The sequence below is a fragment of the Ornithorhynchus anatinus genome, chromosome 21 (genome assembly GCF_004115215.2).
Source record: "Ornithorhynchus anatinus isolate Pmale09 chromosome 21, mOrnAna1.pri.v4, whole genome shotgun sequence".
Lineage (NCBI taxonomy): Eukaryota > Metazoa > Chordata > Mammalia > Monotremata > Ornithorhynchidae > Ornithorhynchus > Ornithorhynchus anatinus.
In genome coordinates this window covers 22,855,476-22,881,634 of record NC_041748.1, presented here as the reverse complement: position 1 = coordinate 22,881,634, position 26,159 = coordinate 22,855,476, and the positions used below count along the sequence as shown (strand labels likewise).

Here is a 26,159-nt window from a genome sequence, read left to right as displayed (position 1 = left end):
ATTGCGTGCCACGCGCTGGGGTGGACACAAGCAAATGGAGTTGGACGCACTTCCTGGCTCCCGTGGGGCTCCCCGTCTCAACCCCCGTTTTACAGATGAGGGGACTGAGGCGCAGAGAAGCCAGGTGACTTGCCCGAGGTCACCCAGTAGCTAAGTGATGGAGTGGAATTAGAACCCGGCTCCCCTGCCTTTTAGTCAGGGGCTCTTGCCCTCGGGGTGAAGCCCCGGGGGGGGGAGCGGAGGGGGTAAAAGCATTCCACAGTGACTCAACTAGAGCTTGCTTTGATAGAAGAGGGAAAAAAAACAAATCAAGTCAGTAATACGGGCTGTGAGCTTTCAACCGATTGCAGTTTCCCCATATCTCGCAAGAAAATAATAATAATGTTGGTATTTGTGAAGCGCTTACTAGGTGCACAGCACTGTTCTAAGCGCTGGGGGAGATCCAGGGTCATCAGGTTGGCCCACAGGGGGCCCGCGGTCTTCATCCCCATTTTCCAGATGAGGTGACTGAGGCACAGAGAAGTGACTTGCCCACAGTCGCACAGCTGACAAGCGGCAGAGCGGGGATTCGAACCCATGACCTCCGACTCCCAAGCCCGGGCTCTTTCCACCGAGCGGCGCTGCACGCAGGCAGCGGAGGAATGCGACGACAACCTGACGGAGAGATCTTTTATTTCGTTTAGAAACCACGCCCAGCCCTCGATGAACTTTCCAAAGCAGCGGGCAGCCCGACTGCTCTCCGTCACTCCGAGAACCAGGCGCCATGCGGCTCTGCCACGGCCCCGAGGTCACCCTACCCAAGAGGGGAAACCGAGGGGTGGGAAGAGGGGGCCTGGCCTTCCAAGGTCACCGGCTCGGTCGGATCCGGGGGGGGGTGGTCGAATCCAAATGTTCTCTCGGCCTGCTACGGGGGAAGCGTGTTCCCGGGGGGACCGACAACTGATGACGCAAGCCGGGATGGTTTCTGTGGAACCGAGTCCGGGCCCACCGAAGCCCCTTGCGAGAAGGTCCCGCCCCCATCGATGAAATGTAGTAATTATCAAAACACGGGGCACCCTCATCGGCACGCTCCTCCTCCGCGGCACGAGGAGGACGTATCGGTTTGCTTCTTCCTAACGAACGTCGCTTAACGTGCTCTTTGATGGATCCTCCGGGCCGGCCTGCGCCACGCGGGGAGGCGAGATGGTGCCGCTCGTGGATCGATCAAAGCCACCCGATCCCGCACCCGCCGGGAGGAGCGCGGCGCCTCGCCCGCCTCGGGTCTCCCCGCCCCCCGGTGCGGTCTCCGTGTCGGGGACGAGCGTCCGCCACCTCCCCGTGGCCACCTTCGGGTCCCCGCCGGCGTGGTCAGTCCGAGTCGGGGAAGCTCGCCATGTCGGCCACGGAGTCCTGGGGGTCGTCCTCCTCGCATTCCAGGTGCCACTCCGGGTTCCGGAGGTTGGTTCCGTTCGGGATGGTTCGGGGGAGGGTGAGGACGCAGGCGGCCAAGCCCGAGATGTCCATCTCCAGGGGAGGGCCCTCCTCCCACCGGTCCTTCTCCGCATCGTAGACGTGGACGTAGTCCATGCAGATCCCGCGGTTGTGAGACCGGCCCCCCAGCACGTAGATCCTGTTGTCCAGCACGGCGATCCCGGGCTCCCCGTGGCCGGCCGGGAGCGGGTGGACCGACGTCCACTGGCCGGTGCTCGGGTTGAAGCAGGCCACCTGCGGAGCCCGAAGGAAACCATCCAACGCCACGAGGCTTGAATTCCAAACTTGGCCGCCTGAGCCCGGGGCGGTCGGGTCCCGCCGGCGTTCCGGCCCGGTGGCTACCCGACTCGCCTCTCCCCGGGGACCGGGAATCCCTGGGCGCACATGGGGCTGGCTCTCCGGACAATCGGAATTATGCAATTTCTCGAGCGCCGGGGTGGACGCCGGCTCATCGGGTGGGACCCGCTCTCTGTCCGGTCTCCATCCCCAATTTACAGGTGAGGAGACGGAGGCCCAGGGCAGTTAAGTGACTTGCCCAAGGTCACCCAGAGGACGGGGCGGAATTAGAACCCATGACCTCTGACCCCCAGGCCTGTCCTCTACTCACTGACTCATTCCATCGGCTTTATTGAGCGCTTACAGGGGGCAGAGCACTGTACTAAGCCTTGGAAAGTACAATTGGGCAACAAACAGAGACCATCCCTACCCAACGGGCTCACAGTTAACAACAGACAACAAAACGAAACCAAGGACGCGGAGAATATCCACTACACCGTGCTGTGCTTCTCCGGGCCTTTCGTCTCTGTAAATTCAATTACTTTATGCAGCCCTTTATCTGAGAAATCTGCGTCCCTTCCCGGTTTGCTCCTTACTATAACTACGGTGGTTGAACGTGGTTATTTCTGAAGCGCCTGCTACGTGCCGGACACCGTGCTAAGTCATCAGGGGCTCAGTCTAAGTAGGAGGGGGTACTTCCCATTTTACAGATGAAGAAACTGAGGCCCCGAGAAGTCCCGCGACTTGCCCAAGGTCCCACCCGGCGGATAAACTAGGGAGCCTGAATCAATGACTGTTCTCCCCCGATTAGACCGTAAGCCCGTCAAAGGGCAGGGACCGTCTCTGTCACCGATTCGTACATTCCAAGCGCTCAGTACAGTGCTCTGCACATAGTGAGCGCTCAATAAATACTATTGAATGAATGAGCCAGGATTAGAACCCAGGTCCTCTGACTCCCAGGCCCGGGCTCTTTCCACTAAGGCCACGCGGCTTCCCCACGGCGTGGGCTGTGTCCAACCTGATTAGCTTGTATTTATCCCAGCGCTTAGTACAGTGCCTGGCATATAGTAAGCGCTTAAATACCATTTAAAAAAAATAAGCAAAATGCTCTTTTGGCCACTCCTCACTCCCCGCCCTACCCAGTGCCGAGCAGATGACTTGCAACATGATTTCTGGGTCTCTTTCCGGACGGGGATGAGGCCGCCTTCCCTTCCAGAGGCGATAATAACTGTGGTGTCCAGCAAGTGCGTACGAGGTGTCCAGCACAGTACTAAGCGCGGGAGCAGACGTGAGGAAATCAGGTTGGGAGGCAAATCTCTCTCCCTCATGGGGCTCTCAGTCGAAGGGGGAGGGAGAACGGCTATCGAATTCTCCTTTTACAGATGGGGGGGGAGGGAGGAAGGACGGAAGGACGGAAGGACGGAAGGACGTAAGGAAGGAAGGAAGGAAGGAAGGAAGGGACGGAAGGGACGGAAGGACAGAAGGACGGGCACAGAGATGAGGAAACTAAGGCACAGGTATTTGTTAAACGCTTACTACGTGCCAAGCACTGTTCTAAGCGCTGGGGGGGGGGCGGCTACGAGGTAATAGGTTGCCCCACGTGGGGCTCACGGTCTTCATCCCCATTTTAGAGATGAGGGAAATAAATAATAATAATATTGGTATTTATTAAGCGCTTACTATGTGCAGAGCACTGTTCTAAGCCCTGGGGGAGATAGAGGGTAATAATAATAATGTTGGCATTTGTTAAGCACTTACTAGGTGCAGAGCACTGTTCTAAGCGCTGGGGGAGATACCGGGTCATCGGGTCGTCCCACGAGAGGCTCACGGCTAATCCCCATTTTACCGATGAGGTACCTGAGGCCCAGAGAAGTGAAGTGACTCGCCCACAGTCACCCAGCTGACAAGTGGCAGAGCCGGCAGTCGAACCCATGACCTCTGACTCCGAAGCCCGGGCTCTTTCCGCTGAGCCACGCTGCTTCCCTAGGGAACCAAGGCCCCAAGTGAAGCCGCTTGCCCGAGGTCACGCGGGAGGCAAGTGGCGGAGCTGGGATTAGAACTCAGGGCCTCGGACCCCCCAGGCCCGGGCTGGTGGGCCAGAAAAGCGCTGGAGTATGGGGGGCGCTGAGCAGCAGCAGTTTAATTCCTACCACTGAGCTAGACCTTCGAGAGAGGGTTGCCCCAGTGGATCAACAGATTATTAAAATGGCAACCCCCCCATTCAACCCTCCCATCCCCAGATCTGTCGTTATTCCTTAGGCTCTTTAAAAGTATTGGCGTTGTATTGCTCCTGCAGCCTGGCCTAGTGGAGGGCAAGTCACTTCACTTCTCTGTGCCTCAGTTCCCTCATCTGGAAAATGGGGACGAAGACCGGGAGCCTCACGCGGGACAACCCGATGACCCCGGATCTGCCCCAGCGCTTAAGACGGTGCTCTGCACATAGTAAGCGCTTAACAAACACCGACATTATTATTACAGAGCCTGGGCCTGGGAGTCAGAAGTACCTGGGTTCCAATCCTGCCTCGTCCACTCATCTGCACTCGCCCACCTGGGCCTCAGTTACCTCATCTGGAAAATGGGGACTAAGGTGTGAGCCACATATGGGAAAGGGACTGTGTCCAACCTGCTTGGCTTCTATCTACCCCATTTAGAACCGTGCTTGACATCTAGTAAGCGTTCACCGGATATCGTTATTATTTATTAATATCGCATTATTATCGATAGTAATGACAAACACCAACATTATTATTATTATTATTACAATATCGCCTATTTTCAAAAATGGCATTTATTAGGCGCTTACTATGCTTCGGACAGTGGTCTAAGCGCTGGGGCAGGGACACAGTCCTGGTCCCTCATGGGGCTCACAGCCTAAGTAAGGAGGGAGACCAGGTGTTTAATCCCTATTTTACAGTTGAGGAAACCGAGGCCCAGAGAAGTGCAGTGACTTGCCCAAGGTCACACAGCAAGTAATCGGCAGAGCGGGGATTAGGACCCAGGTTCTCCGACCCCCAGGCCCGCGCTCTTTCCTCTAGGCCAAACTGCTAGAATTCTAATAGTCATTCATTCGACAGTATTTACTGAGCGCTTACCATGTGCAGAGCACTGTGCTAAGCGCTTGGAATGGACAAATCGGCAACAGATAGAGACGGTCCCTGCCCTTCGACGGGCTTACGGTCTGATCGGGGGAGACGGGCAGACACAGACGATAGCAGTGCCGTGGCCCGCCATGTAACTCGGCACATCGATCGACTTCTCTGTGCCTCGGTATCCTCCTCTGTAAAATGGGGGGACGATTCCTGTCCTCCCTCCCTCCCCCTTAGAGGAAGAAGCAAGGCCTAGGAGAAAGAGCACGGGCTTGGGAGTCAGAGGACCCGGCTTCTCCCCGCTCCGCCACTTATCGGCTGGGAGATCCTGGACAAGTCATCGCATGTGTCTGCTGGGTGACTTTGGGAAAGTCACTCAGCTTCTCTGTGCCTCGGCGACCTCATCTGGAAACGGTCAAGGAGACCGTGAGCCCCACGTGGCACAGGGGCTCTGTCCAACCCCATCTGCTCGCATCCGCCCCGGCGCTTAGTACAGTGGCCGGCACATCGTAAGCACTTAACCAATGCCAATTATCATTATTACACTTCTCTGTGCCTCAGTTACGGCATCTGTAAGAAGTAAAGTGACTTGTCCAAGGACACGCAGCAGGTGAGTGTCACAGCCAGGATCAGACCAAGTCCTCTGACCCCAAGCCCGCCTCTGTCCACTCGACCGTGCCGTTGGTCTCCTTCCTCTCTTGTCCCAAGCGCTTAATACAGGATTATTCATTCCATCGTATTTACTGAGCGCTTACTGTGTGCAGATCACTGTACTAAGCGCTTCGGAGAGTCCAGTATGCCAATAAACGGACACCTCCCCTGCCCACAGTGAGCTTACAGTCCGGAGGTCTTCGGCCCGGTGAACGCGCTCACTAAATTCCAGCGACTGACTGAGCGATTCATTATTCGTGCCATCGTATTTACCGAGTGCTTACTGTGTGCGGGTCACTGTACTGAGCGCTTGGGAGAGTCCAACGTGCCAATGAACGGGCACCTCCCCCGCCCACAACGAGCTTACAGCCCGGAGGTTTTCGGCCCGGTGAACGCTTAACAGATGCCAACATTATTATTATTACCCTGTATCTCCCCCAGCGCTTAGAACAGTGCTCCGCACATAGTAAGCGCTTAACAAATACCAACGTTATTATTATTACGGTCCGGAGGTTTTCGGCCCGGTGAGCGCGCTAAAACCCAGCGACTGACTGAGCGATTCATTATTCGTGCCATCGTATTTACCGAGTGCTTACTGTGTGCGGATCACTGTACTGAGCGCTTGGGAGAGTCCAACGTACCAATAAACCGACACCTCCCCCGCCTACGACGAGCCCGGTGAACGCGCTCACTAAATTCCAGTGACTGAGTGATTCATTATTCATGCCATCGTATTTATTGAGTGCTTACTGTGTGCAGATAATAATGATGTTGGCATCTGTTGAGCGCTAACTCTGTGCAGAGCACTGTTCCAAGCGCTGGGGCGATCGGGTCGCCCCACGTGAGGCTCCCAGTCTTCATCCCCATTTGACAGACGAGGTAACTGAGGCCCAGAGGAGCGAAGTGACTCGCCCACAGTCACACACAGCTGACAAGCGGCAGAGCCGGGATTCGAACCCCTGACCCCCGACTCCCAAGCCCATGCTCTTCCCACCGAGCCACGACTGTACCAAGCGCTTGGGAGAAGCCGACGTACCAATAAACGGACACCTCCCCCGCCTACGACGAGCCCACAGCCCGGACGTTTTCGGCCCCGGGGGACGCGCTGACCGAATTCCGGGGACCGACCGGGCGATTCCCACGCGGTGGCCTGTTCCCCCCGCGTCCGCTCCCCGCCCCCTTTCCCGCCTCGCTCACCTGGTGGACGTCTCTCCGGTAGCCGGCGTCGTCGTTGCTGCCGCCGATGACGTAGAGGCGGCCCAGGAGCGCCGCCATCCCGTGCCAGGCGCGGTTGACGGGGCCGTCCGCCAGCTGCTCCCAGAAGTTGCCTTCGGGATGGTAACAGTGGAGCTCCTTGAGGTAGGCCTCGCCCCTCCTCCCGCAGGTGATGAACACCTTCCCGTCCAGGGTGGCTCCGGCGTGGGCGTACACCTGCCCCGCCCCGGGGACAGGTCAGGGGGGGGCGGACCGGCCCCCGCCGGGGGCTGCCGCCCGGGGAGGTGGGCGGGAAGGCGTCCCTTCTCCCCCCGCAATTCCCGGCCTCGGCGAGGGCAGGGAACGTGGCCCTTTATTGTACTGTACTCTCCCAGGCGCTCAGCACACAGTAAGCGCTCAGGAAATACGCCCGAATGGATGACCCAGGGAGCCCGCGCTCGGACGGGAACGCCGGCAGAGATGGCCGCTTCACGGGGCCCACCCCGGTTTGGGGAGGGGGGCAGACCCGCCGGACCCGTACTAAAATCGATTCCGGCAATTGGCCAGAAGCCCCTTCTGCCCCTATCGACTTGGGTAGCCCCTCTCTTGGCCACTCACCCCTCGACGGCTTGGTTTTCCCTTCCTCCTCGGGGCTGAAAATTCTCTTTCGGCCCCTTCCGCTACCCTGGCAGCGCCTGGAGGGCAGGTATCAAGTGAATCAGCTCCGCTGCCCTCTTCCAAGAGCTCAGTATTCATTCATTCATTCAATAGTATTTACTGAACGCTGACTATGTGCAGAGCACTGTGCTAAGCGCTTGGAATGAACAAGTCGGCAACAGAGAGAGACGGTCCCTGCCCTCTGACGGGCTCACGGTCTGATCGGGGGACAGCGGACTGCATCCAGGAGGGGCCTTAGGCAAGGGTCCCGGGATCGGAGCCAAATAAGGAGGAAGACGGAGGTGACAGGCCAAGAGGACGGAAGGGCCCCTGGAAAACGGCGAAACGGGGCAGGAGGGGAAAGAAGGAATCCTGCCGGAGAGGGACGACTAGAAGAGACTCAGAAGGAAAGGCAGGAGACAGAACTGCTACTTTCAGCTCACGGGTTTCGGAGACGTAAAAGCCACCAACGGAACGGCCCCTGGAAAACGGCGAAACGGGGCAGGAGGGGAAAGAAGGAATCCTGCCGGAGAGGGACGACTAGAAGAGACTCAGACGGAAAGGCAGGAGACAGAACTGCTACTTTCAGCTCCCGGGTTTCGGAGACGTAAAAGCCACCAACGGAACGGCCAAACGACAGGAGCCTGGGCCCCTCTCCCAAATCGGCCTCGGTTTCCTTATCTGATAATATGCGTATCCGTTACGCGCTTACTCTGTGCAGAGCACTGTTCTAAGCGCTGGGGGAGATACGGGGTCATCAGGTCGTCCCACGTGAGGCTCACAGTTAATCCCCATTTTACAGACGAGGTCACGGAGGCAGAGAGAAGTGAAGCGACTCGCCCACAGTCACACAGCTGACAAGTGACAGAGACGGGAGTCGAACCCGTGACCTCCGACTCCGAAGCCCAGGCTCTTTCCACTCAGCCACGCTGCGTCAAACGGAGATAAAGCGATGGCGACTGTTTAGTTTTTTACTATGCGCCAGGCACTGTACTAAACTCTGGGGTGGATTCTCATCCCGGCTCTGCCTCCTGTGTGACCCTGGGCAAGTCACTTCACTCATTCATTCATTCAATCATATTTATTGAGCGCTTACCGTGTGCAGAGCACTGTGCTAAGCACTGGGAAAGTACAATTCATCTACGACGTCACTTCACTGGGCCTCCGTTACCTCATCTGTAAAATGGGGATTGAGACTGTGAGCCCCTCGGGGGACAGGGACTCTGCCCGACTTCCTCTGCTTGGATCCGCCCCAGCGCTTAGTACAACGTGTAGCACACAGTAAGTGCCTAACAGATGCCATCGTTATTATTATTATAAGCAAATTGAGTTGGACCCAGTCCCTCTTCCACATGAGGCTCCCGGTCTCAATCCCCACTTTACAGATGAGGTAACTGAGGCACGGAGAAGTGAAGCGACTTGCCCAAGGTCCCACAGCTGACAGGTGGCGGAGCGGGGATTAGAACCCACGACCTCGGACTCCCGAGCCCGGGCCCTCTCCGCCGAGCCGCGCTGCTTCTCGGCACTGTTCCAAGCGCTGGGGTAGATCCGAGCCGATCAGGTCGGACACGGTCCGTTTCCCCCACGGGCCTCGCAGTCTAAGTAGGAGGGAGACCAGGCGGCGAATCCTCATTTGGCAGATGAGGGAACTGAGGCACGGGGAAGTTCAGCGACTTCCTCTTCCACGCTGAACCGGGCCGCCCACCGTCTCAAGGGCAAACCCAAGATCGGGACCGCCTGGGCCGGCGAAGCGGAGCTCGGAAGTGCGGGCGGGACACCCGAAACCGCCGGACCCCCCGGCCGAGAACACCGAAGGCGTCCCTACCCCTCCGTGCCAAAGAGTCTACGGGGGAGAATAATAATGTTGGTATCTGTTAAGCGCTTACTATGTGCAGAGCACCGTTCTAAGCGCCGGGGGAGATCCGGGGTCATCGGGTCGTCCCACGGGAGGCTCACGGTTAATCCCCATTTGACAGAAGAGGGAACCGAGGCCCAGAGAAGTGAAGTGACTGGCCCACAGTCACACAGCTGTCAAGGGACAAGCAGCGTGGCCCAGTGAAAAAATTCCAGGCCTGGGAGTCAGAGGTCTTGGGTTCTAATAATGTGCTTGGCACACAGTAAGTGCTTAACAGATGCCATTATTATTATTATTAATAATAATAATGTTGGTATTTGTTACTTGTTATATAATCATAACCATAATATTATATAATATATTCGCATATACTATAATAATAATGTGGCTTGACAAATGCCATTATTATTGTTGTTATTAATAACAATAATAATAATAATGCTGGTATTTGTTAGGCGCTTACCGTGTGCCAAGAACTGTTCCAAGCGCTGGGGTAGATACAAGGTCACCGGGTTGTCCTAACTGTTCTAAGCGCTTAACAAATGCCAACGTTATTATTATTATTATTATTATTATTAATCATTTACAGTCTAGCCGGGGAGGCAGACGTTAATATATCATGTGGGACATAATGTCCCACGGGGGACAGGGACCGTGCCTTCCCGATTAATTCGTTGTCGACCCCGGGGCTTGGAATAGCGTTTGGCACATAGTAAGTGCTTAACCAATACCCTAATAATAAAGACAGAAAGCTCCCGAGGACCGATCCTCTGGATCGGGCGCTCGTTTTGGGCAGGGAATGGCACTGTTTATTGTTGCGTTGTACCTTCCCAAGCGCTCAGTACAGTGCTCTGCACCCGGCAAGCGCCCAATAAATACGACTGAATGACCGAACGGATGACAGTCGGGAGCGTGGGACGGTTCAGGCTCCCGGGAGAGTAGAAGCAGCGTGGCTCAGTGGAAAGAGCCCGGGCTTGGGCGGCAGAGGTCACGGGTTCGAATCGCGGCTCCGCCACTCGTCGGCTGGGTGACCGCGGGCGAGCCACTTCGCTTCTCTGGGCCTCGGTTACCTCATCTGTAAAAGGGGGATGAAGACTGTGAGCCTCACGCGGGACAACCGATGACCCCGTATCTCCCCCGGCGCTTAGAACGGTGCTCGGCACACAGTGAGCGCTTAACAGATACCGACGTTATTATCATTATCATTACCAGGGACGGAGAGGGAAGAATCGGGGACGCTGGGTGGTCCACGACGGATCGGCGGACGGTGAGTCCGGGAGGGAGAGGGGAGGTTAGCCGGGCAACTCGTTACGGGCGGGGATTGTGTCTTCTGACCCCGTTGTAATAATGATAATAATAATAATGTTGGTATTTGTTAAGCGCTTACTAAGTGCAGAGCACCGTTCTAAGCACTGGGGTAGACACGGGGGAATCAGGTTGCCCCACGTGGGGCTCACGGCCTTAATCTCCGTTTTCCAGACGAGGTAACCGAGGCGCAGAGAAGTCAAGTGACTCGCCCACAGTCACACAGCTGACAAGTGGCCGAGCCACAATTCGAACCCGGGACCCGGGACCGCAAAGCCCGGGCTCTTTCCGCCGAGCCACGCTGCTTCTCGCTTGTATCCGCCCAAGCAAGTCACTTCGCTTCTCGGTGCCTCAGTTACCTCACGTGGAAAATGGGGATGAGCACCGTGAGCCTCACGTGGGACGACCCGATCGCCCCGTATCCCCCCGCCGGCGCTTAGAACGGTGCTCGGCACCTAGGAGGCGCTTCACCGGTACCAACGTTATTATTATTTTCTGGGGGATGAATAAAGGGAGTCCTCGCCCCCCCCCCCCTTACCTCTCCCTTGAGGGGGGCCACGTACTGCCAGGTGTCGGTGGCGGGATCGTAGCGTTCTACCTCCTTCAGGTCCGTGTGATAGTCCCGCCCGGCGATGGCATAGATGAACCTGCCCACCACGCACACGCACAGGTCGGCGTGTGCCCGCTGAAGGGGCTGGATCTGGAACCACTGATTGTGCCGCGGGTCATACCTGAGGGAACGATAATGACAGTGATAGTATCTGTGCAGCGCCTACTCGGTGCCGAGCACCGTTCTGAGCGCTGGGGGAGATCCCGGGGTCATCGGGTCGTCCCACGTGGGGCTCCCAGTTCTTCATTCCCCGATTCTTGAGGCACAGAGGGGGAAGGAGGAGAACGTTGGTATTTGTTAAGCCGTGTGGCTCGGGCTTGGGAGTCAGAGGTCATGAGTTCGAATCCCGGCTCCGCCACCCGTGTGTCTGTGGGCGAGTCACTTCACTTCTCTGTGCCTCAGTGGCCTCGCCTGTAAAATGGGGATTAACTGGGAGCCTCCCGAGGGACGACCCGATGACCCTGGATCTCCCCCGGCGCTTCGAACGGTGCTCTGCACGTAGTAAGCGCTTAACAACTACCGACGTTATTATTACTACGCGCAGGGCACCGTTCTGAGCGCTGGGGGAGATCCAGGGTCATCGGGTCGTCCCCCGGGAGGCTCCCAGTCTTAAAGTCCCCATTTTCCAGATGAGGTAACTGAGGCCCAGAGAAGTGACTCGCCCACAGTCAGCTGACAAGTGGCAGGGCCGGGATTCGAACCCCCGACTTCTGACTCCCACCTGAACCGACTCGCCCGAGGTCACGCAGCGGACAGGTGGCGCAACGCGGATTAGAACCTACGACCTCTGACTCCCAGGCCCGGGCTCTTTCCACTGAGCCACGCTGCTCTGGGGAGGAGATGGAGCCTCGTTCCACTGGGGCGTTGCCCTCCCCCAAACGTCCAGTACAGCGCCCTCGCACACCAAGCGCTCAGTAAATACGAGCGATCGATCGACGGGGGGGGGGGGGACCCTGCGACGCCGCTCCCCAGCGCCCTGCTGGGGTCCGGCGGGGGGGGGGGGGGTGAGACGCCTGGATCGGAATAACGGTCGTGGTCGTTTGTTAATCTCTGTGCCTCAGTTACCTCACCTGTAAAATGGGGATGAAGGCTGTGAGCCCTAAGTGGGACAACCTGATGACCTTGTATCTACCCCAGCGCTTAGAACAGTCCTTGGCACATGGTAAGCGCTTAACAGATAGCCACATTATCATTAAGCGCTTACTATGTGCCGAGCACCGTTCTAAGGGCTGGGGGAGATACGGGGTGACCGGGTTGTCCCCCGTGGGGCTCACGGTCTTCATCCCCGTTTTACAGGTGAGGGAACTGAGGCCCAGAGAGGTCAAGTGACTCGCCCCAAGTCACCCAGCTGGTAAGCGGCAGAGCCGGGATTCGAACCCACCACCTCTGACGCCCGAGTCCGGGCTCTCTGCATTAAGAATAATGTTGGTATCTGTTAAGCGCCTACTATGTGCAGAGCACTGTTCTCAGCGCTGGGGGGAGATACAGGGTCATCAGACTGTCCCACGTGAGGCTCGCGGTCTTAATTCCCATTTTACAGATGAGGTCACTGAGGCCCAGAGAAGTGAAGCGACTCGCCCAGAGTCACGCAGCCGACGAGTGGCAGAGCCGGGATTCGAACCCGGGCTCCTTCCAGCCGCGTGGACTCGCCCCGTGGGAACCTGAGGAATGCCGACGTCTCCAGCGGGGCCTCGCGGAGAGAGCCCGGGCCCGGGAGTCAGGGGACGTGGGTTCCAATCCCGGCAGCGCCACTCGTCTGCTGCGTGACCTTGCACAAGTCACAACTTCTCTGTGCCTCATTCAATGGTATTTGGTATTTACTGAGCGCTTACTATGTGCCGAGCACTGAACTAAGCGCTTGGAACGGACCGATCGGCAACAGATGGAGGCAGGCCCTGCCCGCTGACGGGCTTGCGGTCCAAGCAGCGCGGCTCAGTGGAAAGAGCCCGGGCTTCGGAGTCAGAGGTCATGGGTTCGATTCCCGGCTCTGCCACTTGTCGGCCGTGTGACTGTGGGCGAGTCACTTCTCTGTGCCTCGGTTACCTCATCTGTAAAAGCGGGATTAACTGTGAGCCTCCCGGGGGACAATCCGATGACCCCGTATCTCCCCCAGCGCTGAGAACAGTGCTCTGCACATAGTAAGCACTTTAACAAATACCAACATTATTATTATTAATCAGGGGACTCGGACAAAAACAATAGCAATAAATAGAATCAAGGGGATGGACATCTCATTAAAACAATAGCAATAAATAGAATCAAGGGGATGGGCATCTCATTAACAAAATAAATAGGGTTCCCTGGTCTGTAAAACGGGAATAAGACCACGAGCCCCACGAGGGACAGAGACTGTGTCCAACCCAATTCACCCCAGCGCTCAGACCGATGCCTTAGAACGCAGTAAGCGCCTAACGGATATCAGAATTAAACAGATAAGACGTGCAATTCTCACTTTTGATCTCCCCCGCCCCGCTTCCGGGCACCCCGGGCACCGCTACAGGCCGGGTGCTGGGTAAGAAGTGTCTGCGTTTGGGGGGTTTTGTCTTTTTGCAGGAAGAGGGCGGTTTCCTGAGGGAGCCGGGCGGGCCCGGCCCGAGCGGGCCACGGGTGCGACAGAGGCGGCCCGGGGGTTCGCCGTGCGGTCCGCGTGGGGGGCGGGGGGCGGGGTGAGCCCGGGGAACGAACCTCACCGGAGCCGTTGGGACGGGACCGTCAGGTGGCAACTCGAGAGGCGGCACGGCGTCGGGGACCGAGCACAGAGCCCCAGCGCTTAGTACGGTGCCCGACACCCACATGGATGAGCCGGGCAGCGGGTTGGGTCGCCCGGAGAGCCGGCCGGTGGCGGACCCTGCGGCTCCCTATCCCACCTCGATGATTCTATCGGCCTCCCGTCTCCCCTCGCTCCGGTCCGTGCTTCACTCTGCCGCCCGGCTCATTTTCCGACGTTTCCTCAGGCCTCCAGATCCTCCAGCGGTCGACCGTCCGCCTCCGCCGGAAACAACTATCCGTCGGTTTTAAAGCCCGGGCTCACTTTGGCCCCTCCCGTCTCACCTCGCTGCTCTCCTACCGCGACCCAGCCCACACACTTCGCCCCCCCAGTGCCAACCTTCTCACCTATCTCGCCGCCGTCCTCTCGCCCACATCCCGCCTCGGACCCTCCCTCCTCCCATCCCACCGACGATTCCTCTCCCTCTCTTCAACGCTTGATTGAAGGCCCATCTCCTCCAGGAGGCCTTCCCTGACTCGAGCCCTCTTTTCCGCTCCCTTTTGCGTCGCCCTGACTCGCTCCCTCTATTCATCGCCCCCGTCCCATCGCGCTCGTGTCCAGATCTGTCGTTTATTTATTCCTATTAACGTCCGTCTCCCCCTCTAGACCGTCAGCTCGTCGTGGGCAGGGAACGTGTCCGTACAGCGACCGATGCCATCAGTCTCGTTTTAAGCGCTGACTACGTGCCAAGCGCCGTTTTAAGCGCCGGGGCGGGATACGGGGTGATCGGGTTGTCCCCCGTGGGGCTCCCGGTCTTCATCCCCATTTGCCAGATGAGGTCACCGAGGCCCACAGAATGATAACGTTGGTATCTGTTAAGCGCTCACTATGTGCGGAGCACCGTTCTCAGCGCTGGGGGACATACATGATTATCAGCTTGTCCCGGGCGGGGCTCCGAGTCTTCATCCCCATTTTACGGACGAGTTAACTGAGGCACAGAGAAGTGCAGCAGTGACTTGCTGCAAGCCACCCGGCTGCCAAGCGGCGGAGCCGGGATTAGAACCCACCACCTCTGACTCCCAAGCCCGGGCTCCTTCCACTGGGCCACGCTGCTTCTCGGCCTCGTACTCTCATACTCACACTTCTCAAACGTGTTCTAACGTCCTCTCCCGAGTGCTTACCCCAGGGCTCGGCACACGGTGAGCACTCGATAACGACAGCGACGGCATTTGATGATAACCGCCCACTACGTGCAGAGCACTGTTCTAAGCGCCGGGACAGGATAATCAGGCTGTCCCTCGGGGGCTCAGTCTTAATCCCCATTTTCCAGATGAGGTCGCTGAGGCCCAGAGAGGTGACTCGCCCCCATGCAACAGCTGCCGGGTGGCAGAGCCGGGATGCGAACGCACGACCTCCGACTCCCAAGCGCACGCCCTTTCCACCGAGCCGCTTCCCAAGCACGCTAAATACGACCGAAGGACTGAACGGGAGGCCGACGCTCCCGCCGGAGCGGGGGGACCGGCTCCAAGCCGGGCCGGCCGGGGGCGGGACCCCTCCTCCGATTCACCTCCAGCACCGGGCCTCGGCGTGGAAACCCCGCACGTCGTTGTCGCCGCCGACGAGGAAGGCGAAGTTGTTGAGGACGGCGACGCCCTGGTTGGACATGAGCGGGCCCAGGGAGGCGGCGAGGCGCCGCCACTCCTGGGCCCGGGGGTCCAGGTACCGCGCGTGGTTGCTGAGGACCGTGGAGTGCTTGCCCCCGAAGCCCACCACGCAGCGCCGCCGCGACCGCAGCTCCGTCTGGGCGCTCTGCCGCACGGGCTGCAGGCCCTCGTCCCGGTGGTAGGCCAGGGCCCCGGCCACCCGGTCGCGCAGCGGGCCCGGCTCCAGCTGGGCCCGCAGACCCCGCAGGGACGCCAGGTCCATGAGGGGGAAACGCACCGCGTCCAGCAGGTCCGGCGGCACCGCCGGGGGCACCCGCCCGGCGTCCGCCACCTCGGGGGGGAAATGGTAGAGGAGGACGCCCGTCAGGACCTCCCGCTCGCTGTCCACCCGGAGCCGGTCGCTGCCGAGGAGGGAGCGGACCTTGTCCGGGGGGAGCCGGCGGTAGGCGGGGCTCCGGCAGAAGGCCGGGAAGTGGCCGAGGACGTAGGCGTCCAGCTGGTCGGCCAGGTGGGCCAGGTGGAAGAGGCCGGCCAGGCGGTACACGTCCAGGATGTTCTCCTCGTCCACCCACGCCAGCAGGAAATCGCAGCAGAAACCGATGACTTCGGGGATCTGACGGAGAACGAGAGGAATTCCCGGGTCGGTCAGGCCCGCGATCTGCTCGGCTCGGGGGTGGGGAGACGGGCCACTCGGGTTGGACCCGGCCCCCCCGTCCGCCGCGGGGCTCACGGTCATTTCACCGATGCCGTGTCTGAGGCCCGGAGAAGGATAATAATAGTTCTAAAAAGTGATGATCAATTCGTTCATTCAGTAGTGTTTACTGAGCGCTTACTACGTGCAGAGCACTGGACTGAGCGCTTGGAATGGCCGGATCGGCGACCCTCTGACGGGCTCCCGGTCTGGTCGGGGGAGACGGGCGGACGAGGACGATGGCGCTAGATAGAGTCGAGGGGAGGGACGTCTCGTAAGAACAATGGCAAATAAATAGGATCGGGGTGACGGGCAGCTCATTAAACAAAACAAACAGGGGGATGAACGTGCCAGACGCTGTACTAAGCCCGGGGGGAGGCACGAGTTAATCAGGTTGGACCCGGTCCCTGCCCCACATGGAGCTCCCGCTCTTATCCTCCACTTTCCGGAGGAGATAACCGAGGCCCAGGCGAGTGAGGCGACGTGTCGGCGCGGCTCAGTGCAAAGAGCCCGGGCTTGGGAGTCAGAGGTCATGGGTTCGAATCCCGGCCCGGCCACTCGTCAGCTGTGTGACTGGGGGCGGGTCACTTCACTTCTCGGTGCCTCGGTGACCTCATCTGTAAAATGGGGAGCCTCACGTGGGACGACCCGATGACCCTGGGTCTCCCCCAGCGCTTAGAACGGTGCCCGTAGTCAGCGCTTAACAAATACCAACGTTATTATTATTACTTCACTTCTCTGGGCCTCCGTGACCGCATCTGGAAAATGGGGATTACGACCGTGAGCCCTCTACGGGACAGGGACTGGGTCCAACCTGGTAATAATGACGACGATGGTATTTGGTAAGCACTTACTACGTGCCGGGCGCCGTGCTCGGCGCCGGGGCGGACACAGATCGGGTTGGACCCGAACGGGGCTCACGGTCTCCATCCCCATTTTAGAGATGAGGGAACGGAGGCCCAGGGGAGGTAAGCGTCTTGCCCAAGGACACACAGCGGACGAGGGGCGGGGCCGGGATATGACGATGGCATTTGTGAAGCGCTTACTGTGTGCAAAGCACTGTTCTAAGCGCTGGGGAGGATACAAGGTGATCGGGTTGTCCCACGGGGGATGAGAACCTATGACCTTCTGAGTCTCAGGCCAGGGCTCTATCCACTGAGCCATGCTGCTTGCATCTACCCCAGCGCTCGGTAATAATAACGTTGGTATTTGTTAAGCGCTTACTATGTGCACAGCACCGTTCTAAGCGCTGGGGGAGATACAGGGTCATCGGGTCGTCCCACGTGGGGCTCACCGTCTTCATCCCCATTTTACAGATGAGGTCTCCGAGGCCCCGAGAAGTGAAGCGACTTGCCCCCGGTCCCACAGCTGACGAGTGGCAGAGCCGGGATTCGAACTCATGACCTCTGACCTGGCACTCAGTAAGCGCTTGGCAAAGACTCTGGAAAAATACGCCAATCATTCTTATCATCCCCAGGACCTCTCTAACCCTCCGCTTCCTAGTTATTTCTAATAACGTCCGCCTCCCCCTCTAGACCGCAAGCTCGTCGTGGGCGGGGAATGCGTCCGTCGTCCTCTCCCAAGTGCTCGGCACGGCGCTCTGCACAGAGTGAGCGCCGAAACAGGAGACTGACCGACTGAGAGACCGACGGGCGGGCCCGCAATCCTCCCGGCCCCGTAAAAAGGAGGGTGACCGGGGGTGAAGGCGGCCGGGGCGGGAGTCGGGATTCCCGATTTAGGTTCTCCCACTTTTCCGCCCGCCTCCCGTCTACGGAGCGGAGCGTGCGGGGCAGGGATCCGACCGACCGCAGCTGTCTTCGCACCGTGAAGCGGGAGGGCGGGGTGGCGTAGGACGGGGCCGGCTGGGAGTCGGGAGACAAGCAGGGAGGCCCGGGGGCAAGAGGCCGGGCCCGGGAGTCAGAGGATGTGGGTTCCGATCCCGGCTTCTGCCACGTGTCTGCTGCGTCCCCTTGGGCACGCCGCTTCACGCCTCCGGCCCTCAGTTCCCTCATCTGTAGAACGGGGATTAAGCCAGTGAGAAAGGGACCGCGTCCAGCCTGGTTACCTTGTATCTACCCCAGGCTTAGGACGGTGGTCAGCCCAGAGTAAGCGCTTAATAATAATGTTGGTATCTGTTAAGCGCTTACTACGTGCAGAGCACTGTTCTAGGCGCTGGAGCACTGGTCTTGCACCCCCCCCCCCCCAGCTCACCTCCCAGCTCGTCGCCTGCCCTCACCTGAAGCTGGCAGGCAGCCGCCAGGGTCTCCTGCACATCGGCCAAACTGAGCTCCAGCTCGGAGGTGTAGATGAAATTCAGGATTTTACACATGGCACTGTGGGAGACGCCATGGATGGGGACCTCTTCTTGCTTCACTTCCCTCAGTCCCCCAGCAAACATTCCTCTGCACAACAAGAGGCCCGAAAGACACAGTAAGAGGGATACGCGACCGACCGCGGGACCCATCTGGGCGGTGGGGGTGGGCAAGGGGGCGTAAAAGCAGAAGCCCTCCCAGCCCGAGCTTCCCCTTTTCCCTTCAGCTAAGCCCCCTTTCCCCCTGCTCCTCCCCTTCCCCTGCGCTCCTTTCTCTGTATTTTTATTACCCTATTTATTTTGGTCCCGAGGTGTCCCTCCCCTTGATTCTGTTTATCGTGATTAAGTTGCCTCGTTCTTGTCCGTCCGTCTCCCCGCACTGGACCGTGCGTCCGTCGGCGGGCCGGGACGGTCTCTCCCCGTTGCCGAACCGTCCGTTCCCAGCGCTTAGTCCAGTGCTCCGCACATAGTAAGCGCTCAATAAATACTACTGAATGAATGCAAGGAATCGACGGCTTTGACTGGCAGCCTGGCGGGAGCTTGAGACGCTGGACCAGACGCTTGAGACCGTGCGAGAGAGGCGAAGGATACAGTCCTGACCCTTGGGGAGTTTATAATCTAATGGGGAGGACGGGAAGGTCCAAAGCACCAAAGCACAAACGATAAAGAGGTAAGGACGTGCTAGTCGCTTATTAAAAGCCAGGCACCGTACTAAACACTGACACTTCATAATGATGTTGGTTTTCGTTGAGCGCTTACTACGTGCCGAGCACTGTTCTAAGCGCTGGGGGAGATACAGGGTCATCAGGCGGTCCCACGTGCGGCTCACAGTCTTCATCCCCATTTGACAGATGAGGGAACCGAGGCCCAGAGAAGTGAAGCGACTTGCCCACAGTCACACAGCTGACAAGTGGCAGAGTGGAGATTCGAACCCACGACCTCTGACTCCCCAGCCCGGGCTCTTTCCACCGAGCCACGCTGCTGCTCTACACTCAGCCAACTGCCCCACGTGAGGGCCCGGGAGGGGGTAGAACACCGGGCTAAGGGTGGTTAGGATTGTCCGGGGAGCCGATTTGGGAATCGCAACCTTTGGGAATCTGTCGTGTGTCGGTTCCCGGCGCTGTGCCCATCAACTTGCCCAGCGGCGGAGGACGTCGGTGACCGCGCGGGCTGCAGGCGCGGTGGGTTCTCGTGTCTTTATCGTCTGCAGCGCAGCCCTCGACGCTCCGCGCCTCTAGCGCCAGCTCGCTCAGTCGTATCTGTCGAGGGCTTGCTGGGTGCAAAGCGCTGTTCCGACGCGCTTACGGATCTGTCGCCTACGCACTTCCATCTGGGGCGCTTGGTATTTACCCCATCCTCAGTTCCACAGCACTTATATACGCATCTCTAAGTTACGTATTTCTATTAATGGCTATTATTTATTTCTATTATTTACTTCTATTACTATCTCCCCTTTGAAACTGTAAGGTCGTTCCGGTCTGGGTCCCTTATGTAATCATAATGTCGGTATTTGTTAAGCGCTTACTAATAGTAATAATAATGTTGGTATTTGTTAAGCGCTTACTATGTGCCGAGCACCGTTCTAAGCGCTGGGGTAGGCACAGGGGAATCAGGTTGGCCCACGGGGGGCTCACAGTCTTAATCCCCATTTTACAGATGAGGGAACTGAGGCACCGAGAAGTCAAGTCACTTGCCCAAAGTCACACAGCTGACAAGTGGCCAAGCCGGGATTCGAACCCATGACCTCTCCCAGGTTACTCCCCTGACACCGGTACGCTGCTCAATAAAATACGATGGATCGATTGGCACCACAACCTGGCATGAAGGAACTGGACGGGAAAGGGCGTCATCCCTTGGGATTGGGGCGGGGGGGCCCGAGAACGCACGTGGCCAACGGACAGATCCCGGGCCTGGGAGTCGGGAGGACCTGGGTTCCAATCCCGGCCCGGCCACTTGTCTGCTCTGGGGACCCCGGGCGGTACATTCGATTTTCTGGGCCTCATTTATCTCGATGTCTCTATTTCGGTTTGCTAATTGTATTCCAGGCCACTTAGTACGGCGCTGCTGCACACCAGTAAAGCGCCAGTACGTGGCTCAGTGGAAAGGGCCGGGCTTAGGGAGTCAGATGGTCGTGGGTTCTAATCCCGGCTCCGCCACCCGTCAGCTGTGTGACTCTGGGCAAGTCACTTGACTTCTCGGTGCCTCAGTTCCCTCATCTGTAAAACGGGGATGAAGACTGTGAGCCTCAAGTGGGACAACCCGACGACCCCGTACTCAGCGCTTAGAATGGTGCTCGGCACAGAGGAAGCGCTTAACAAATACCGACATTATATAAATACGATCGAATGGCTGAATGAATCTGTGAAATGGGGATGAAGACTGGGACGACTGAATGAATGGGAGACCTGTACGGGGCACAGAAGGTGTCCGGCCTGATTAGCTTGTCTCCCCCCCGGGGCTTGGACGCGTAGTGAGATGCGGCGAGAAACAGAGAAACGTACCTGAAATAGTCACAGGAGGCGGCGAGGAGGAGGCGGTGGGCTTCGATCGGCTTCCCTTCCACCACGAGGACCACGTCGAAGAGGGTCCCGCTGTCGCGGAGGGCCACCAGTCCGCCGAGCAAGGCCTGAGAGTGCCGGGCGCTGCGATAGGTGCTGCTGGTGTCCGGCGGGGGCGGGGACTCGGCCGGACGCTTGAACTGCGGGGTCGGTCCCCGGTCCTCCGCCATGTCGGGCCAGGCCCCTCGTTTTATCAACACGACACGAGGCTGGGGGGGGGGGGGGGACAAGAGGCCGCGGTCGTGGGGTCTGGACCCACGCCCGGTCTCACCCGGAGCCCCAGCGCGTCTCAGCGGCCTCGACTTGGGGAGGGAGGGGGTGAACGAGGACCCGGGCGAGCCTCCCTCCCTCAAATCTTGACGGGACGCTGAGGAGGCCCGGTGGCGGGGAAGGGGGGCTTCCCGGAGCGTGGGGAACAACGATTAACGACGATGATAATGTCGGTATTTGTTAGGCGCTTACTACGTGCAGGGCGCCGTTCGAAGCGCTGGAGGAGACCCGGGGTCATCGGGTCGTCCCGCGTGAGGCTCACAGTTAATCCCCATTTTACAGACGAGGGAACTGAGGCACAGAGAAGTGAAGTGACTTGCCCACAGTCACACAGCTGACAAGGGGCAGAGTTGGGATTAAAGCGTGAGCCCTCGTGGGACGGGGACTGTGGTCCGACCTGCTTAGAACAGTGTTTGGCACCTAGGAAGTGCTTAAGTACCATAATTATTGCAATTATATCAAGTTCGGTGGGCAAACTTTCCCGCTGAGACTAACCGTAATTAAGTTCTCTACCCTAAGTGAGCGTAAAGACTCGTTCTTAATAATAATAACGATGATATTGACTATCTCCCCCACCGCAGTAAAAGCCCCTTCTGGGCGGAGAACGCGTCATCTGGTTATTCCGTACTTTCCGAGTACCTCGTGAAGGGCTCGGTAAATGATCGATGGGGTCCGTTGAGTGCCTCTTGTGCCGAGCACTGTACTAAGCGCCGAGGAAAATACGAGATAATCAGGTCAGACCCAATCTCCGTCCCACGCCGATGTCCCGCCGCAACCCAGCCGTCACACGTGGCTCCAACACTGACCTACACGTACCGCTGTACCTCAATCTCCACAATCTCACTAGGACGGGCACCGATGAAGCTGGTGGGACACGGTCCTTGTCCCACAAGGGGCTCGCACTCCAAGTAGGAGGGAGACCGGGGAGTGAATCCCCATTTGACGGAGGAGGAAACTGAGGTCCACGGGTGGGAAGGGATTTGGCCCAGGTCACAGAGCAGGCAGTGAGTTGGGCGGGCGGGGGGTGCCCGGGGAAGCCCCGATTTAGGGGAAGGCTACCTCGCTGCTCTGCACAGTGGGTGGGGACCTGCCCAAAGGCCCACCTCTGAGGTTCCCTGCTTGAAGGTGGGGGTGACCAAGGACCCTTCCCTCTCCCTACTCCTCACTTATCAACCTTCTTCTTCCTCATTCTCCTCCCCTCCTCCCCATCTTCCCCCCTCTTCCCCCTCCCGCTCCTTCCCATCTTCCCCCTTCCTCCACTTTCCATCTCCCCCCTCACTCCCGATCCTTCCCATCTTCCCCCTTCCTCCACTTCCCATCCCCATCTTCCCCCTTGTTCCTGTTCCTTCCCATCTCCCCCCTAACCCCTGCTCCTTCCCATCTCCCCCCCTCACTCTTGCTCCTTCCCATCTCCCCCCTCACTCTTGCTCCTTCCCATCTCCCCCCTCACTCTTGCTCCTTCCCATCTCCCCCCCTCACTCTTGCTCCTTCCCATCTCCCCCCTTCACTCCTGCTCCTTCCCATCTCCCCCCCTCACTCTTGCTCCTTCCCATCTCCCCCCTCACTCTTGCTCCTTCCCATCTCCCCCCCTCACTCTTGCTCCTTCCCATCTCCCCCCTCACTCTTGCTCCTTCCCATCTCCCCCCTCACTCTTGCTCCTTCCCATCTCCCCCCCTCACTCTTGCTCCTTCCCATCTCCCCCCTTCACTCCTGCTCCTTCCCATCTCCCCCCCTCACTCTTGCTCCTTCCCATCTCCCCCCTCACTCTTGCTCCTTCCCATCTCCCCCCCTCACTCCTGCTCCTTCCCATCTCCCCCCCCCACCCCTGCTCCTTCCCATGTCCCCCCGTCCCCCCTGCTCCCCTTCCTCCTCCCCACCTCCCCACCTCCCCCTGGCCTCCCCCGCTGTGCCCGTGGTCCCGGCCCGGCCGTCGCACCTGGCGGAGGCCGCGACGGCGGGGAGACTCCGGTCCGGTCCCCGTCCGGCCCACTCCAGGAGGGGAGGGTGCCGGGGGCGGGGCCGGCGCGCGGGGCACGTGTCCCGGCGCGCGGGGCACGTGTCCCGGCGCGCGGGGCACGTGTCCCGGCGCGCGGGGCACGTGACCCGGCGCGCGCGACACGTGGTGCGGCGCGCGCGTCACGCGCCCCGGCCCTCCCCCGCCAACCCCTCGGAGGCCATTTTGGTTTGGGGCAGGCCTCGCCTTACCCACTTTCTCGCTGCCCCCTGGCCCGCCCCAGGGGCTGACCCTCCCTCCCTCCCAATAATAATAATAACGATGGTGTTTCTTAAGCGCTTACTGTGTGCAAAGCATTCGTTCATTCAATCGTATTTATTGAGCGCTTACTATGTGCGGGGCACCGGACTAGGCGCTCGGAAGGGACAAGTTTGGGAACAGATAGAGACGATCCCTGCCCAGTGACGGGTTCACAGTCTAACTGGGGGAGACAGACGGCAAAGCGAAGGAGAACAAAACAAAGCATCATCATCAAGATAAATAAAATCAAGGGGATGTACACCTCATTAACAAAATAATGTTGGTATTTGTTAAGCGCTTACTGTGTGCAGAGCACTGTTCTAAGCGCTGGGTGATCAGGTTGTCCCACGTGAGGCTCACAGTCTTAATCCCCTTTTTACAGATGAGGTAACTGAGGCACAGAGAAGTTAAGTGACTTGCCCACAGTCCCACAGCTGAAAAAGTGGCAGAGCGGGGATTCGAACCCATGACCTCTGACTCCCAAACCCGGGTTCTTTCCACTGAGCCACGGTGCTTCTCTAAAATAAATAATATATACAAATGAGCACAGTGCCGAAGGGAGGGGAAGGGGGGAGGGGGAGTGGAGGGAAAGGGGAGCTCAGCCTGGGAAGGCCTCCTGGAGGAGGTGAGCTCTCAGTAGGGCTTTGAAGAGGGGAAGAGTTAGTTTGGCGGGTGTGAGGAGGGAGGGCATTTCAGGACGGCGGGAGGACGTGGGCCGGGGGTCGACGGCGGGATAGGCGAGAACGGGGGACGGTGAAGCGGTGAGCGGCAGAGGAGCGGAGCGTGCGGGGTGGGCGGTGGAAAGAGAGAAGGGAGGTGAGGTAGGAGGGGGCGAGGTGATGGAGAGCTTTGAACCCCAGAGTGGGAAGTTTTCGTTTCGTGCGAAGGTTGATAGGCAACCACTGGAGGTTTTTAAGGAGGGGAGTATCATGCCCAGGGCGTTTCTGCAGGAAGATGAGCCGGGCAGCGGAATGAAGGATAGACTGGAGCGGGGAGAGACAGGAGGAAGGGAGATCCGAGAGGAGGCTGACACGTTAATCCAGTCGGGATATTATGAGAGCTTGCCCCAGCAAGGTAGCAGTTTGGATGGAGAGAAAAGGGCGGATCTTGGCCATGTCGTGTAGGTGACACCGGCAGGTGTTGGTGACGGATTGGACGTGTGGGGTGAATGAGAGAGGAGAGTCAAGGACGACACCAAGGTTGCGGGCCTGTGAGACGGGGGAAGGATGGTGGTGCCGTCCACGGTGACGGGGAAGTCAGGGAGAGGACAGGGTTTGGGAGGGAAGACAAGGAGCTCAGCTTTAGACATGGAGTCGCTATGGGTCGGAAAAGACTCCTCAGCTTAAGGCAAAGACTATGTGTCAAGCACTGTTTTAGAGCGCTTACTGTATACTGTGTACTGTATTAAGCGTGTGGGAGAGCACAATATAAGAGTTGGTTGACACGCTTCTGGCCTGCAATGAGCTTACAGACGAGAGGTAAAGACAGGCAGTGATAGAAATAAATAATTTATAGGTATGTAAATGCTGTGGGGCTAAGAGTGGAGCAAATACCAAATGCCCAAAGGGTACAGCTCAAAATGCATAGATGACGCCGAGCGGGGAGAGAATTGGGGAAAAAAGGGCTTAATAGGGGCAAGGCCAGTTGGAGGGGATCTGACCATAATAAGATTTTGAAGGTGGGGAGGGTGGTGGTCTGGCGTACATGGAATGGGAGGGAGTTTCAAGCTAGACGGAGGATGTGGGAAAGAGGATGGTGGTGAGATAGACTATGTCAGGGCATAGTGAGCAAGCTGGCGCTAGAGGAGGGGAGTGTGAGGGCTGTGGAGTCCTCGTCGCAGATGATAAAGACACGGAAACCCACCATGACTGCAGCCCGCATGGTCAACGACGTCCTCTGACGCTTGTCAAGTTGATCGGTACAGCACTGGGAACCGACAGACAACAGATTCCCAAAGGTTCAGATTCCCAAATCAGCTCCCTGGACAATCCTAACCACCCTTTGCCCAGAGTTCCAACGCCCCTGGGTCCTCAAGTGGGACAGTTGGCTGTTTGTTTAAGTGTCAGCGCTTCGTACGGTGCCTGGCACATAATAAGGGCTTAACAAATACCATAAAAAAAAAAATTTGCTTACCTCTTTGTCACATGAACTTTGGAGATTTGGGCCTTCCCTGCTGAAGGCCCCCAGTCCAGCTCCCGGAAGGCTGCCGGTCAAAGCCATTGATTCCTTCTGCTTGTACTCCCCCTTGCCCACCCTCACCCCCCAAATTGGTCCTGCCACAGGTGACAAAGTACTTTAACTGTGTCTTTTGGGCCTCTTGTTGTGCAGAGGAATGTTTACTGGGAGACTGAGGGAAGTGAAGCAAGAAGAGGTCGCCATCCGTGGAGTCTCCCGTAACGCCATGTGTACCATCCTGAATTTCATCTACACCTCGGAGTTGAAGCTCAGTTTGGAAAATGTGCACAGGACCCTGGTGGCTGCCTGCCAATTTCAGGTGAGGTAGATTGTGACCTGGGAGGTAAGATGGGGTGTGGGGAGGTGAAGTGGAGGAGCCTGGAGAGGAAGACTTAATGAGTGGGAAAAGGGCACGAGGACAGGGT

The 26,159-nt window shown here is 58.4% G+C and overlaps 1 protein-coding gene across 5 annotated transcripts; it reads right to left on the bottom strand.

Annotated features, from left to right (window-relative positions):
- Positions 1 to 655: 655 nt before the first annotated feature.
- On the bottom strand, positions 656 to 23,296 carry KLHL22 (kelch like family member 22). 5 transcript variants are annotated; one of them, XM_039915072.1, is made up of 9 exons: positions 23,242 to 23,296; positions 21,945 to 22,008; positions 20,979 to 21,244; positions 18,403 to 18,568; positions 17,990 to 18,178; positions 15,379 to 16,088; positions 11,033 to 11,225; positions 6,681 to 6,811; positions 656 to 1,704 (listed from the first exon to the last, which is right to left on the bottom strand). In XM_039915072.1, exons 3-9 carry the CDS (start codon positions 21,203 to 21,205, stop codon positions 1,113 to 1,115), a joined length of 2,208 nt encoding a protein of 735 aa, XP_039771006.1. In that variant the 5' UTR covers positions 21,206 to 21,244; positions 21,945 to 22,008; positions 23,242 to 23,296; the 3' UTR covers positions 656 to 1,112. The 5 variants fall into 5 exon arrangements, with proteins under 5 accessions (XP_039771006.1, XP_039771005.1, XP_039771008.1 ...); XM_039915071.1 differs by lacking the exons at positions 21,945 to 22,008; positions 23,242 to 23,296 and adding an exon at positions 22,112 to 22,496; XM_039915073.1 differs by lacking the exons at positions 21,945 to 22,008; positions 23,242 to 23,296 and adding an exon at positions 22,112 to 22,496 and having other exon boundaries at positions 1,269 to 1,704; positions 6,681 to 6,914.
- Positions 23,297 to 26,159: the final 2,863 nt, after the last annotated feature.